Source organism: Mytilus californianus, unplaced genomic scaffold, assembly GCF_021869535.1.
Source record: "Mytilus californianus isolate M0D057914Y unplaced genomic scaffold, xbMytCali1.0.p SCAF_6, whole genome shotgun sequence".
In the NCBI taxonomy this organism is placed as follows: domain Eukaryota; kingdom Metazoa; phylum Mollusca; class Bivalvia; order Mytilida; family Mytilidae; genus Mytilus; species Mytilus californianus.
The window spans coordinates 57,084,081-57,097,754 of record NW_026262712.1 but is presented as its reverse complement, the minus strand read 5'-3'; the positions used below and the strand labels follow the sequence as shown (position 1 = coordinate 57,097,754).

The 13,674-nt window shown below is 31.7% G+C and overlaps 3 protein-coding genes across 10 annotated transcripts in view; all 3 read right to left on the bottom strand.

Moving 5' to 3' along the window:
* LOC127705703 (CD82 antigen-like) overlaps positions 1-13,674 on the bottom strand; it is a 237,599-nt gene that overhangs the window by 10,280 nt on the left and 213,645 nt on the right. The window lies entirely within an intron of this gene.
* Positions 1-13,674, bottom strand: part of LOC127705678 (uncharacterized) — a 168,176-nt gene that overhangs the window by 17,455 nt on the left and 137,047 nt on the right. The window contains exon 1 of one of the 2 annotated variants that reach the window (XM_052210022.1): positions 1,782-1,878. The exons of the other annotated variant lie outside the window; for it this stretch is intronic. The gene's annotated coding sequence lies outside the window, so the exon portion shown is untranslated. Of the gene's footprint in view, positions 1-1,781; positions 1,879-13,674 lie in introns of those variants that run through there. 2 annotated transcript variants of the gene reach the window in all.
* Positions 9,169-13,674, bottom strand: part of LOC127705695 (uncharacterized) — a 134,054-nt gene continuing 129,548 nt past the window's right edge. For 4 of the 7 annotated variants that reach the window (XM_052210054.1, XM_052210055.1, XM_052210052.1 and 1 more), the window contains exons 4-5: positions 11,378-11,641; positions 9,169-9,768 (exon numbers count right to left, since the gene is read on the bottom strand). In XM_052210054.1, the coding sequence (XP_052066014.1) occupies positions 9,586-9,768; positions 11,378-11,641 (447 nt within the window). In that variant the 3' untranslated portion in view covers positions 9,169-9,585. Of the gene's footprint in view, positions 9,769-11,377; positions 11,642-11,698; positions 11,817-13,674 lie in introns of those variants that run through there. The other 3 variants (XM_052210057.1, XM_052210053.1, XM_052210059.1) reach the window with 3 other exon arrangements.

The window sequence follows — 13,674 nt, the reverse complement described above, 5'->3', positions numbered from 1 at the left end:
AAAGATACATATAAACATACACACATAATGTATTTAATCATGTTTGTTAGACTAAGGGCTGTTAATAAGGACATTGTGACAAGTAATAGCTTCCTGAAATTTGTTATCTAGCTTCCTGTCAGCATGCTTTACCGCATGACGCCTGCTATATATCGGTCAATTTCTTGTTTACCGAATACTTATACATTATTCTAACACATCCAGGCTATACTATACAAGACATTTGCCGTTGCATAATTCTTGGGAACTACATATCAGGGCTTTCTGATATTTGTTATTACCGGGCTGTCATTCTGTATATATAGAAAAAATATCGCGAAAGAATACCTAACGGTGGTCAAGCATTGCGATCGGATCGTAAATGTAATTAGTTGTAATTGCAAGCTGTGAACAATCTGCTGTATTTTCAAAACGTGGAACGAATCCGAAAACAAAAATTATGTCTGTCAAATGATTCAACTTTCTCAATAATACAATGCAATAAGATAAAGAAAATGAGCAGTACTTTATGAGAAATCATAAAAAGGCTCAACACAAGTATACGGGATTTATTAAAAAAAAATCGGGTTCGGTACCTATAATGGACACATTCAAATGAATAATAATAATGTTTGAATCTGAATTTTTGGCGTGTCAATTAGAACAGTAAAATAAAAGGATTTTTTCTCTTGAAACCGTTCATTTTGTCATTGAAAAATTGCATTTTGTTGATTTTTCATCAAAATTGATCGTGAAAGATCAGGTAACGCATTATCATGATCGTGAACGACAAGGCTTGACCAGACGGAAGCAAGCTATATTTGTCTATTCTGTAAATCCCAATCACATAATAAATGCTCAATACAGTTTCGGTTTTTCATCTATTATTGTCCATTTTGTAAACCCTCTCTAGACCCGGGCTCATATGATAAATGATAGAGCTCCGGTTTTTTTCAACTATAATTATCTATTCTGTAAAGCTTCTTTAGACCAGGGCTCATATGATAAATGCTTAATACAGTTTCTAGTCTTTCGCCTAGCATTGTCTATTTTGTAAATCGCTTTAGAGCAGGGATCATATGATAAATGTTCAATAGTTTCGTTTCGTTAACCTATTATTGTCTATTCTGTTAACCCCCTTTATGCCCGGGCTCATATGATAAATGCTCAAAAAAGTTTTGTTTCGTTAACCTATTATTGTATTTTCTGTAAGCCCCCTCTAGACCCGGGCTCATATAATAAATGTTCAATATGGTTTCGTAACTTTAAACTATTATTGTCTTTTCTGTAAAGCCCTCTAGACTCGGGCTTGTATGATAAATTCGTTCCCCAAACCTATTATTGTCTATTCTGTAAAACCCTTCTAGACTCGGGCTTATATAAACGATTATTTAAATCAATGAAACTATACTACGATTCGTCGATTGTTGCATGTTTAACGTCGAGTGGGAAATATTTCATACATAAATATTCAGGGCGAGAATAAAATAACAATGCAATAGGTTGTTTCTGTGAGGATGATGGTTTAAAAATTTGGATTGGCATTGGAAAGACATTCTGCCTTGGAACATAGCACATAAGGAACCAAAAAGACGAAATGCAAGGTGGTATATTCATACACTCATCACAAACACATAAATGAACCCCTTGTCTTTATATTTTTGGAAAACTAATTTAGTGCATTGGAACGAAAGTTGAATGTATAATTCCTTAATATTTCCTGTATACGCGAGAGAGAATAGAAAACGTCAGAAGTAAAGTAGACTCAATCTTGGAAGTATCGACTAAAATCTAAAACTTACGTTTTAATGTGGACTATTCTTCATCTTCATCTGATGAATCAGGAAGTTGATGAATATCCACGTGACTGTATTATGTGTATACGGACCTTATTAATTGAGGGAAATTTCAAATTCTATATATAGACACTAAATAGCACTTTGTGTCGTTTCCGTTCAACATCATATGAGTCGTTTCTGTTTAACATCTTTTGAACCCTTGTATTGTTGTTATTCATTCGTTTGATGGAAATCAAGTTCAGTATTGACTGTTTTCGCCTCTACCGTTCAGGAGCGATTTTTTCTTAAGTCAACCAGGACATATGGTTCTTGATGGATTGAAAAATGGCACGTATGCTGTTTCCGTGCAATTTCTTATGAACCGTTCAGGGGCGTTTCTAGGATATTTGAAAGAGGGGGCGTAGAATCAAATCTTTCGCCGGGTGGTGCGAGGCGAAAATTTTTTTGGACCTTATTTTTGCTAAAAAAACATAAAATAATGATAAATTGCCATATTCAATACAATATTAGCAGATTACGATAGTGTTTTATTTTTTAAAGGGGGGGGGGGGGCATATGCCCATTACGCCCTATCCTGGACCCGCCCCTGCTGCGTTCAACCAATGCTCTTAAAATTCTAATATGGTGTTACTGATGACAAAATTGTAGTAAAATTTGGTCAGCTGATTCTGCGTAAAACAATCACCAAATCAATCATCAGGTGACCATCAACAAGAAGACATTTCACTCTACTAAGACCCTGTACAGATTAATCTCAAATCTTGCTCTTAAATGATAGTTAAGAAAACAACGCCTCCTATGTCACTATGACAGCATGATTAGTTTTTGTTTTATTTGCTTCTGTAAACTCACGAAAATTAGTTCTCCGTTTTTTTTAAAGGAACTTCAGTTATAACTATGTGAAACATTTTTAAGGCATTGGCTATTTTGCCGGCTCTGATTAAAATATCTGAATTCAAGCCGACAAAATAGCCTATTTCTATAAAATTGGCTAGTTTACCGGCAACAGCAATATAGTGAATTTGTTGCCGGTGCTGGAAAAATAGAAAATATGTTATTTTGCTGGCATTAGGTAAGCGGGAGCCAAGTTAAATGCTTCGCTGGGCGCAGCTTGATACGACCGCAGAGGTCGAACCCTGAACAGTTGGGGCAAGTATGGACACAACATTCATGCTTGATACAGCTCTGAATTTGGATTGTGATTAAATATTTGACACAGCATAGGTTTCTGACACAGAAAGAATGTGGTCTAAGAACTTGAATTTTTTTAATATACCTATTATGGTCCAATGTCCAAAATCATAATACATGGTTAGATTCAGCATATCAAAGAACCCCATATATTCAATTTTTGTTGAAATCAAACAAAGTTTAATTTTGGACCCCAACTTGGACAAACTTGAAAACTGGGCCCATAATCAAAAATCAAAACACATGTTTAGATTCAGCATATCAAAGAACCCCAAGAATTCAATTTTTGTTAAAATCAAACTAAGTTTAATTTTGGACCCTTTGGACCTTAATGAAGAATAATTTAAAAAACGGGAACCAAAATTAAAAATCTAAATACACGGTTAGATTTGGAATATCAAAGAACCCCAATAATTCAATTTTTGATGAAATCAAACAAAGTTTTATTTTGGACCCTTTTGACCTCAATATGAACCAATTTGATAGCGGGGCCCACAAATAAAAAATCTAAATACATTGTTAGATTCAGCATATCAAAGAACCCCATATATTCATTTTTGTTGAAATCAAACAAAGTTTAATTTTGGACCCCAACTTGGACAAACTTGAAAACTGGGCCCATAATCAAAAATCTAAACACATGTTTAGATTCAGCATATCAAAGAACCCCAAGAATTCAATTTTTGTTAAAATCAAACTAAGTTTAATTTTGGACCCTTTGGACCTTAATGTAGACCAATTTAAAAAACGGGACCCAAAATTAAAAATCTAAAAACACGGTAAGATTTGGCATATCAAAGAACCCCAATAATTCAATTTTTGATGAAATCAAACAAAGTTTAATTTTGGACCCTTTTGACCTCAATATATGAACCAATTTGATAGCGGGGTCCACAAATAAAAAATCTAAATACATGGTTAGATTCAGCATATCAAAGAACCCAATATATTCAATTTTTGTTGAAATCAAACAAAGTTTAATTTTGGACCCCAACTTGGACCAACTTGAAAACTGGGCCAAAAATCAAAAATCTAAATACATGTTTAGATTCAGCATATCAAAGAACCCCATATATTCAATTTTTGTTAAAATCAAACAAAGTTTAATTTTGGACCCTTTGGACCTTAATGTAGACCAATTTGAAAACTGGACCCAAAATTAAAAATCTAAATACACGGTTAGATTTGGCATAACAAATAAATATATGTGGTCAAAGATTTTACAAATCTAATGCGCCATATTGTGCAATTAAAGATAACTTCTTGAAATTTTTCAATATTTGAAATTTGAAAAAAAATAATTTTTGAAGAATAATTCTTTTTAATATCTGAAATCTGAAATGAGAAAAAATTGACCCCCCACAATTTCCTTTTACCCCCCCCCCCCCCCCTCCTTTTTTCCCCCAAAAAAATCTTTCCCTCAAGACATGGTCATAATCTCAATTCAAATTTCCAATGGAGTTTGCAACCATAATTACCCATTTAAATTTACCATAGTGCTAACTTAATCTATTTTATAATAGAATTTAAAATATAGTGTAAAAAAAAAAAGATGCGACATTTGCAGATATTTTTACTGGTCTTCCTTTATAAATATGCATTTCTTTAAACATAATTTAAAAGCTGTGTAAGGGAAGTAACCAAAACGTATTTGGATTACCTCCCTTACACTGTTTTAAATTATTTTAATTGTTCATTAACCATTACTTTATACATAACTTAAAAGCAGTGTAAGGGAGGTAATTTCAATGATGTATTTGATTTATCTCCCTTACACTGCTTTAAATTATGTTTTGTACTAAAGTATTTGTCCATTAACCAGGACAACCTTGTTTATCCCCTTTTTTGCCCCTAATTCCTAAACGGTTTGAGCTATAACCCCCCAAAGCAAATCCTAACCATCCCTATGTGGTATGGAAACTTGTAGTATAATTTCAGAGAGATCCATACACCCTTCCACAGTTATTGTCTGGAAACTAGAAAATGCTTATTTTTGGCCCCTAATTCCTTAACTGTTGGTACCATAACCCACAAAATCAATCCAAACCTTCCTTTTGTGGTTTCAAACCTTATGGTAAAGTTTCAAAGAGATCCGTTCACTTAAACTAAAGTTAGAGTGCGAAAACCAATGTGTTTTCGGACGACGACAACGACAACGACGCCAACATCATACCAATATACGACCGCAAATATTTTTTGCGGTTGTATAAAAAAACTATTTTGTTTACACATATGCAATTCAAATAACTGACTATTGTTTCAAAAGCAAGTTTAATTTAAACATCTTTTTTTATTTTTGAAACTATGTGATTGACTTTGTTATATTGTATAATGTTTTATCAAATTTATGATGCAAAGAGATTTTTAACTTTTATTTTTTTTATAACACACAGTTAAAAAATCTGAGATTTTATTCTTATGCATACATGTAGCATTAGACTGTCATTGATTGATTTTAGAAATAATATCAACTACATGTTTAGATTTCATTGCAACAAATGGATGCTCAATATTTTTATTTTGTTTTTTTCTTGTTATAAATTCTTAATAGTTATTTATACTTTGGCTGATAAATGTTTTTAAACGATTTGTCTCAAATATTGTTGGCTGTTTTCTTATTTAGCTACTGATATATTAGTAATATTTTGATTCTTTTATGTTGACAGTGCACATTTTAATAGTACTTTTCCAAAAAAAAATATTAAATTTCACTCTTTACAAAGAATCTACAAAATAACAAATTCACTATTTTGCTGGTGCCGGTAAAATAGCCATTTCTATAGCAATAGGCTATTTTGCCGGCTTGATTAAGGATATTTTAATCAGAGCCGGCAAAATAGCCACTGCCTTTTTTTATTCGTACACGACTTCTTCAATTGATTTTAATAACGAGTAAAAGAATATCCCTGATTCAAATGACTCAGGCGAAGTGTGAAATTTCCATCATGACGTCAATGGGTCAGATATATTCGGATTTTTCATAATAATGATTTTTCTAGAGTGTAAAAGAAACTTGAACTAGAGGCTCTGGAGAGCATGTGTCGCTCACCTAGATCTATGTGCATGCATCTTCAACAATGGACCTGGCCGGCCTCTCCAACAATGTTGATTAGAATAGAATTTATGACAAAAATCCGTTTTGTTGATCTTGTATTGCTGATAATTTTTAGAGACGACATCAAAAGATCAATGAAGGATAAAAAACTTAAATCAAATAGTTTGGGGGTGGGGGGTTAAAATTGCTGCAAGTTTTGTTTATCCAAAATCGATTTTACATATATCCATATTGGTCATTCAATTTTTCCCAAATTAAGTTAAGAGGGGGGTCAGTGAAAAAACTACGTGAATTAAGTTTTTTATCCTACATTGAACTTTTGATGTCGTCCCTTACTGATTACAGTTTCTCTCTATCTTCTGAAGTTTTTGTCCAAACCACAAAAAAGGTAAAATAAAATGTCAATAAAGGGCAATCACTCCTATATCGAGTCTACTATTTCAGAAAAAAAAATAGTAGAACTTGTTCTGCTGATCATTTTTGCTATTTAAGGTGGGTCTTTTATAATTTTCAAGACAATGCCAGGCAAAAACGTAAAATATTGGTAAAAATTGTCATTTAAGAGCTAGAACTCAAAGGAAGGGTCAAATGACGATTTAGATCAGTAGACTTGTTTGAAAATTTTGTCTTACCAATAGTTTTTGCTTATTCAAGGTCCAATCTATCTAGAACAGTTTTTAAAGTTGAATGACAATCTAGCTATTGTGTGCAGCTATTTTCAATCTAAGATGACAGAAAATTTCTATACTACCTCCTTTAAGCAAGTTTGAATCGTGATCTATCTAATATGATAATTTAAATTATCTACTAAAAGTTAAGAAACCCAAATTCAGAAAATTTGTGGGGCTTCTGACATAAAAATTCTTAAACAAAACACAAAAAGTAATAAATGGTTGGGTTTGCAGTCTAGGTTGTAAACTCGGTTTCAGCAAAACTAGATAATGTAATAAAACTAAAATCCTTTGACCTCATGTCAAGGTTAACTGCAAAACAACTAAGGGCATTTATCAGTAAATAAAGATTTCTATTCAAGAAGTTCTTTAAAATGCTGAAGACTCTGACATTTTTGTGTTCATTTATCGTATGATTACTGAACAATGGTAAAATTATGCACGATTAATTATTGCAATTTCAGGAAATGCAGCATACAAATAATAACACAAGAGTGCACATGCTGAGATGTCTCGCCTTCTTTACTGACCATCGATTTTATTTTGATAGTCCTAAATATAAAGTTATACTACAAGTATCACATAAACTTTAAATGATCAAAGAAAATGAGGTCAAGGTCAGATGAACCAAGCCAGAAATATTTGTACACCTTTCATTCATTCCATACACCAAATATAGTTGACCTATTGCTAATAGTATACAAGAAACAAACCAAACCATGAAAACTTTTATAGTGACCAATGAACCATGATGATGAGGTAAAGGTCAGATGAAACCTTTCAGACAGACAAGTACACATTACAATCATCCCATGCTTTAAATATAGTTGGATCTATTGCTTACAGTTTACGAAAAAACAGACCAAAACACAAAAACTTTACATTGAGCAAAGAATCATAAAAATGATGTCAAGGTAAAAAAAAATCCTACACTGGCATCTACATCGTAAAATATTTCAATACACCGAATATAGTTGACCTATTGCATACAGTATTAGAAAAAAAGACAAAAACACAAAAACTGAAATTTAACCATGAAAATGAGGCCAATGTCATATGGCAACTGACAGTTGGGCATGTACACCTTAAAATCATTCTATAAAACAAGTATAGGAGACCTATTGCTAATAGTATTTGAGATATGGGTTTGACCATGAAAACTTAACCTTGCTTACTGGTCCATGAAATGAGCCTGAGGTCAAGTGAAAACTGTCACACAGGTATAAGGACCTTGCAAGGTATGCATATACCAAATGTAGTTATTACTCCTAATAAGAGAGAATTTAAGATTACAAAAAAATCTTAGTTTTTTTTTCAAGTAGTCACTGAACCATGAAAATGAGGTCAAGGACATTGAACATATGACAGACAGAAACTTCATAACATAAGTCATCTATATACAAAGTATGAAGCATCTAGGTTTTCTACCTTCTGAATATCAAAATTTAAGAAGTTAGTTAGCCATGCTGGCATTGCTGCCGCCACTACCGGATATCTATCCCTATGTCACACTTTCTGGGACAGATGTCGCAGGCTCGACAATAAATAAAATTTAAAATGCATCTCTATTTAAATTTTTGTTAATCTTTTCCCCATTGCAATTTTTTGCAATAACAAAAGCAAACATTTCTATATTTACAATAGCCGGTAATGCCTTTTTATAGGATGCCAAAAATTACATAGATATATGTATTTTACGGTACCTAAAAAAGTGACTTCAATAGGCCAATGTATAAAACACTGAAATAATGGTCCATTATCTTGGTCATTGATTCAAAACTGTTTTTCCACTTTAAAACATCAGATTAACATTTATAATAATTTTCCCTCTTAAAAATTGGCAATATATTGTGTCTATATAAGGTATGCTTACAAACTAACTAAATAGCCTTCTATATATACATCATTTATAGTTCTTTTTTTGTAAGTCAATCTGTATTTTGGAAACATCATTAGAATTCAACCAATCAGAATCAATAACTATTACATGTACTATAAAGTTAATCTAAAGTGTTGATTTTTCTGTAAAGAAGGGAATAAGATACATAAGATACATTAGTCAAACAGTTGCCATAGGTAGATCCAGGGGCGGGGGGCCTGGGGGGCCAGGCCCCCCTTTCGTGGGAAAAATTTGGTTGATTATATAGGGAATCACTGAAGCATGACTGGAGCAGGCCCCCCTTATGAAAAGTTCTGGATTCGCCACTGGTTGCATAGAATTGCTTACATCCACTTCATTTAAACTTAGGTGGAAAGTTGTCTCATTGGTAATCATACCACATCTCATTATTTTTACATTAGGTATGTAACAGGTTCTAGATCATACTGGATAATTTTCTTAGGAACTTATATTTCAGCCCAATCTTTTTCTTTTAACCTTAAATCGTATTCAATCACATCAAACAAAGTCTAAACATCCATAAGGATTGATTAACCTACAACAAGTTGATATAAACAACCCTAACAATTCATGCACATGTACAAATATATAATTGTTAATTATCACGGTCAAATACAAACTTGTCTATTTATATTCAATATTGTTTAATCTCATAAAACAGTCAATTAATGTGTTTCGATCATTAGGGTAAAACAAACAGACACACACACTGTAAAACATAATGCCCCTAAGTGGGGCATAAAAAGTTTAAGCATCAATAAGGATTGATTAACTTACACCAAGTTGATATAAACAAACCTTAACAATTAATTGACATTTACAAAAAATATATATTTGTAAATTAGGGCTATTCCATTAAAATGTATGTGGGAGGGTAGGAAGGGACTTTTAAAATATCCCTACAACAAAGAACCATTTTTTAGATAATTTCTTCCTACCCTCCCACATACATTTTAATGGAAAAGCCCTTATCATAATCTATAAATTTGTCTATTTATATTCAATATTGTTTAATCTCATAAAACAGTCAATTAATGTGTTTCGATCATTAGGGTAAATGATATCGAAAGGCCTGGAGTAATAAATCACAGCTCTATCACTTTCCTCTATTACTTGTTCATTTTTCAGTCTATCAAAGTGTTCTTGTGACATTTCCAGCAATGTAAGCATCACCTGAAATAAAACAACAATGATCAATTTACATTTACCATTAAATTTTAAATGAGTTTATGGTTTTACACTAGTCATTTTTGGGGCCCTTTATAGCTTGCTGAGGCAAGGCTCTGTGTTGAAGACCGTACTTTGACCTATAATGGTTTACTTTTACAAATTGTGACTTGGATGGAGAGTTGTCTCATTGGCACTCATACCACATCTTCTTATATCTATTATAGTATTTTTAGCAGTCTCCATATGGGGTGGGTATTACAACACTAATGATTTTAAAAATGACTTCTAAGATTTTTTGCAAAAAGTTTTTTAAACGAATAGAATATTTTTCAACCTAGGGCTATAGCTATTATTTGAACATGTTAAGGTTAAAGAGGACATGACCCTTATACGTTTAAAAAAAAAAATTGGGCGGTAAATAAAGGCAAAAAAATTTCACAACTTTTCGAACTCTAATCATGCTAATAGAAAATAAATAGGGAATGTGTCCATGGGACACAGATGATGCCCCCGCTTGCATATCATATAAAGTTATAAAGGACATAACTGAAGAACATTAAAAGTGAAGCTACCCAAATTTGTACTTGATCTGAGTTTTGTGATAATAAGTACTGTGTATAATTTTAAAAACATTTGGTTGAGGCAAATTTAAGTAAGAAACGGAAACGAAAAATTCAGCAATTTTTCCATTTTTAAAGGGGCATAACTCTAGAACAGTAAAAGTGACACCACCAAAATTAAAACTTGATCTGTATTTTGTGGTAATTAGCATTGTGTATAAGTTTCATAACATTTGGTTGAGGCTAAATTAAGAAACAGAATGGAAACTAAAAATTCAGCATTTTTTTTCCATTTGTTAAGGGGCATTTCTCTAGAACAGTTAAAGTGACGCCACCAAAATTGAAACTTGATCTGTATTTTGTGGTAGTAAGCTTAGTGTATAAGTTTCATAACATTTGGTTGAGGCAAACTGTAGTTAGAGAATGGAAACCAATCATGGGACGTACGGATGGATGTACGGACGTACAGACGGACAAGAGTAAAATAAAAACTTGGGTGGTAAATCAAGTGGAAAAAAAATTCACAGTTTTTCCAATTCTAAAAGAAAAGAAAAGATATGTGGTATCCATCTATGATACAAATGTCCCAATTGCTTTCTGTTTTATTTGCAAATATTAATTTTCTTGTAATACTATTATCATGTATTTTTTTTTAAAATCATTTAGAAATATATCATGAGAGTTTCAAAAATGAGCTACACATATTATCATGATTATTAACTGGTCTGAAATAAAAAATTAAGTAGACAGTTTATGTTTCAATCTTTATGAAGCCTTTAGCATGTTGAGGAATCATCATGATCATAGGGTCTTGTATTTACATAAAAGGTGAAGCCTGAAAAAGCATATACATGATATAGGTGTTCCTTTGGTACGCCTTAAATGGGTTTACAAATTTTTGGTACATCAAGTATTTGAAGACGATTTTTAGGTACATTTTGTACTTGATCTCCACCTTATCTTATACATATACATGAACATTGTATTATATGTTTCATTTAATCATGCTGTTTATTTAAAGTTACACTTCTTTTTATAGATGACTTATTTACCTCTGTTTTATTGACGATCATTCCTGGAATTGTAAATTTTGTCAATTTGTCACATTTCTTAGTTAATTCATAAAGGTTCAGCAATAGTTCCCCAGCATGTTGTCCAAGGAGTCTTGAATTAAAATATTCCTCAATTCTAGTTGATTTTTCACTTTGAAAATTTTCAAATATTTGGAAATTGGTAAATGAGTCTGAATCTACACTGGCACTTTCAATTTCATCAGTCATGGAATCCATATTAGATAATGTAGAGTCTTTCTTTACCTAAATAATAAAAAAAATTATTAATTTCAGACTAAAATTACTTGAGAGATCTAAATTTGTGTACTTTATCATGTTTATAAAAATCTAACCCTAAAATGTAGATCTTATTTTGCTGATATTTTTTTTTTACTTACCAATCTACAATGTACAATGATGTACCATGTCTGCTATATTTCTGCAATAATGGGTAAAAATCATAAGTCAATAACTACACAAAGAAGTCAAAGTACAATTTATATCGTGCCTATCTTTTTGTTATTTATAGTTTTTTGTCTACATATCTATTTAAAGTTTTCAAGAAAATTGCATAAAACACAAAAAGGTAAGAATAATCATCAGTTAATAGCAATTACTTCTATTCAATCATGTCAATCAAACATTTCAGTTATGTTGACTCATTTCTATATCTTCTCTCCCTGAAAATGACCAAAGTGCACTAAAAATAGTAAAAGAATTGTCATGTAAGGGATATATTCCTATGAGGGACCAATTAATGATTTCTGCAGTGTTTGACTTATTTTCAGATCTTGTACATGTCATCATGGTCATGTTAATACATTTTGCTGTTTAAGGATGTTTGCTCCTCTTGTTTTTAATTTTTTTTACAGATATTCAGAATTCTCTGGTTTTATCCATGTAGGGCCATTACAAATGTTGAACACTAACCCTTACTTTCTTTTCATAATATGATTACAAATAGTTAAAAATAAAATATTTGAAAATCTTATAAAATCCTTATTATTTTTTCATTGTTTTCTAAAGAAAAAAGGTGCTAATGCTAAGTATATGAAAAATCTAGAGAATAATTTCCCGTCATATTTTCAATGTCTTATATCATCGTGATCTTGAAAACATGCACACCGACCCTTCATTCTTTCCGGTTTTTTAGTTTCTTTTTTTATATACAATCATTTTATAACAGTCTTTTTAAAAGCTTATTATTTTGAAACAGAGTAGCGAACATCCTTAAAATATCCAAAATTTTATCTAAAAGAAATCAAAGCTTTAAAGGCTGTTGAAACAGTTGCTGCCTAGTTAATGTTTTTGTGACTTTTATTTTTGATCCACATGTAAAAGAATTAAACCTGACAGTAGTATTGTCTAGTGAGAAGTAAGGATGTTTTAACTTTATATCAATAATAGACTTATCCAGCAGAAAGTTATTTTTACAATGTTTTACATTTACCTAGATTACGGTGGAGGCAAATATATGTGCGGAAACATACAACTCCCCTCTCAGAAACTAAAATAATAATCACAGATTAATCATACTATTAGTTAAATATGTTTCGTTTGAATGTGTGCGCTATATTGTCAACTAATTTGCCTCCGAAATGATGTGGGCTTCCTGAAGAAGTGTCTTAGCTATTTTGAAACATGGGTTCAGTAAGAGCAAATATTTATGTCTGCATGACTGTTAGTTATATTTTACAAATTCAATTATCACCAGAAATAGTTGACAAGACAGTATTCCTTAACATGCTAAATGTGAAAAAAATTGTCTCACCCTGTGGTAACCCTTAGTGAATTGTTAAATACATCAATGACTTTTATTATAATCATTACACATTTTGTAAATTATCAATTAAAATGTGTTTTATTTACCATCACCAAATACTAGTGCTTTATCTGGTTTGACTTTGGAAACATTTTTCAATGTATGTTTATTAAACTTTATTGATTTGAATGGTGTTTGCTAGTAAATGAGCTATTAATAATGGTATATGATTCCTTGTCCTTCAGCTGTGTTCTGCTCTTTTGGTCAGGTTGTTGTCTCTTTGACACATTGCCCATTTCAATTCTCAATTTTATAATGTAGTTAATTTTTAAAAAGACAACAACCCAAAATCATAAAATGCATAATCACTTTGATTTGATTTCTGTTTTGTAGATATATTCCCAAGCGAGTACTGGAGTATCGCTCGATAAAAGCAATGAATACTCGTTAGTAAATCTTCACCCAGTTGACATCCCTAGGCTAGTAAAAATTGTCAACTAAGGGCAATAACTCACACGACTCACATAAATTCAAT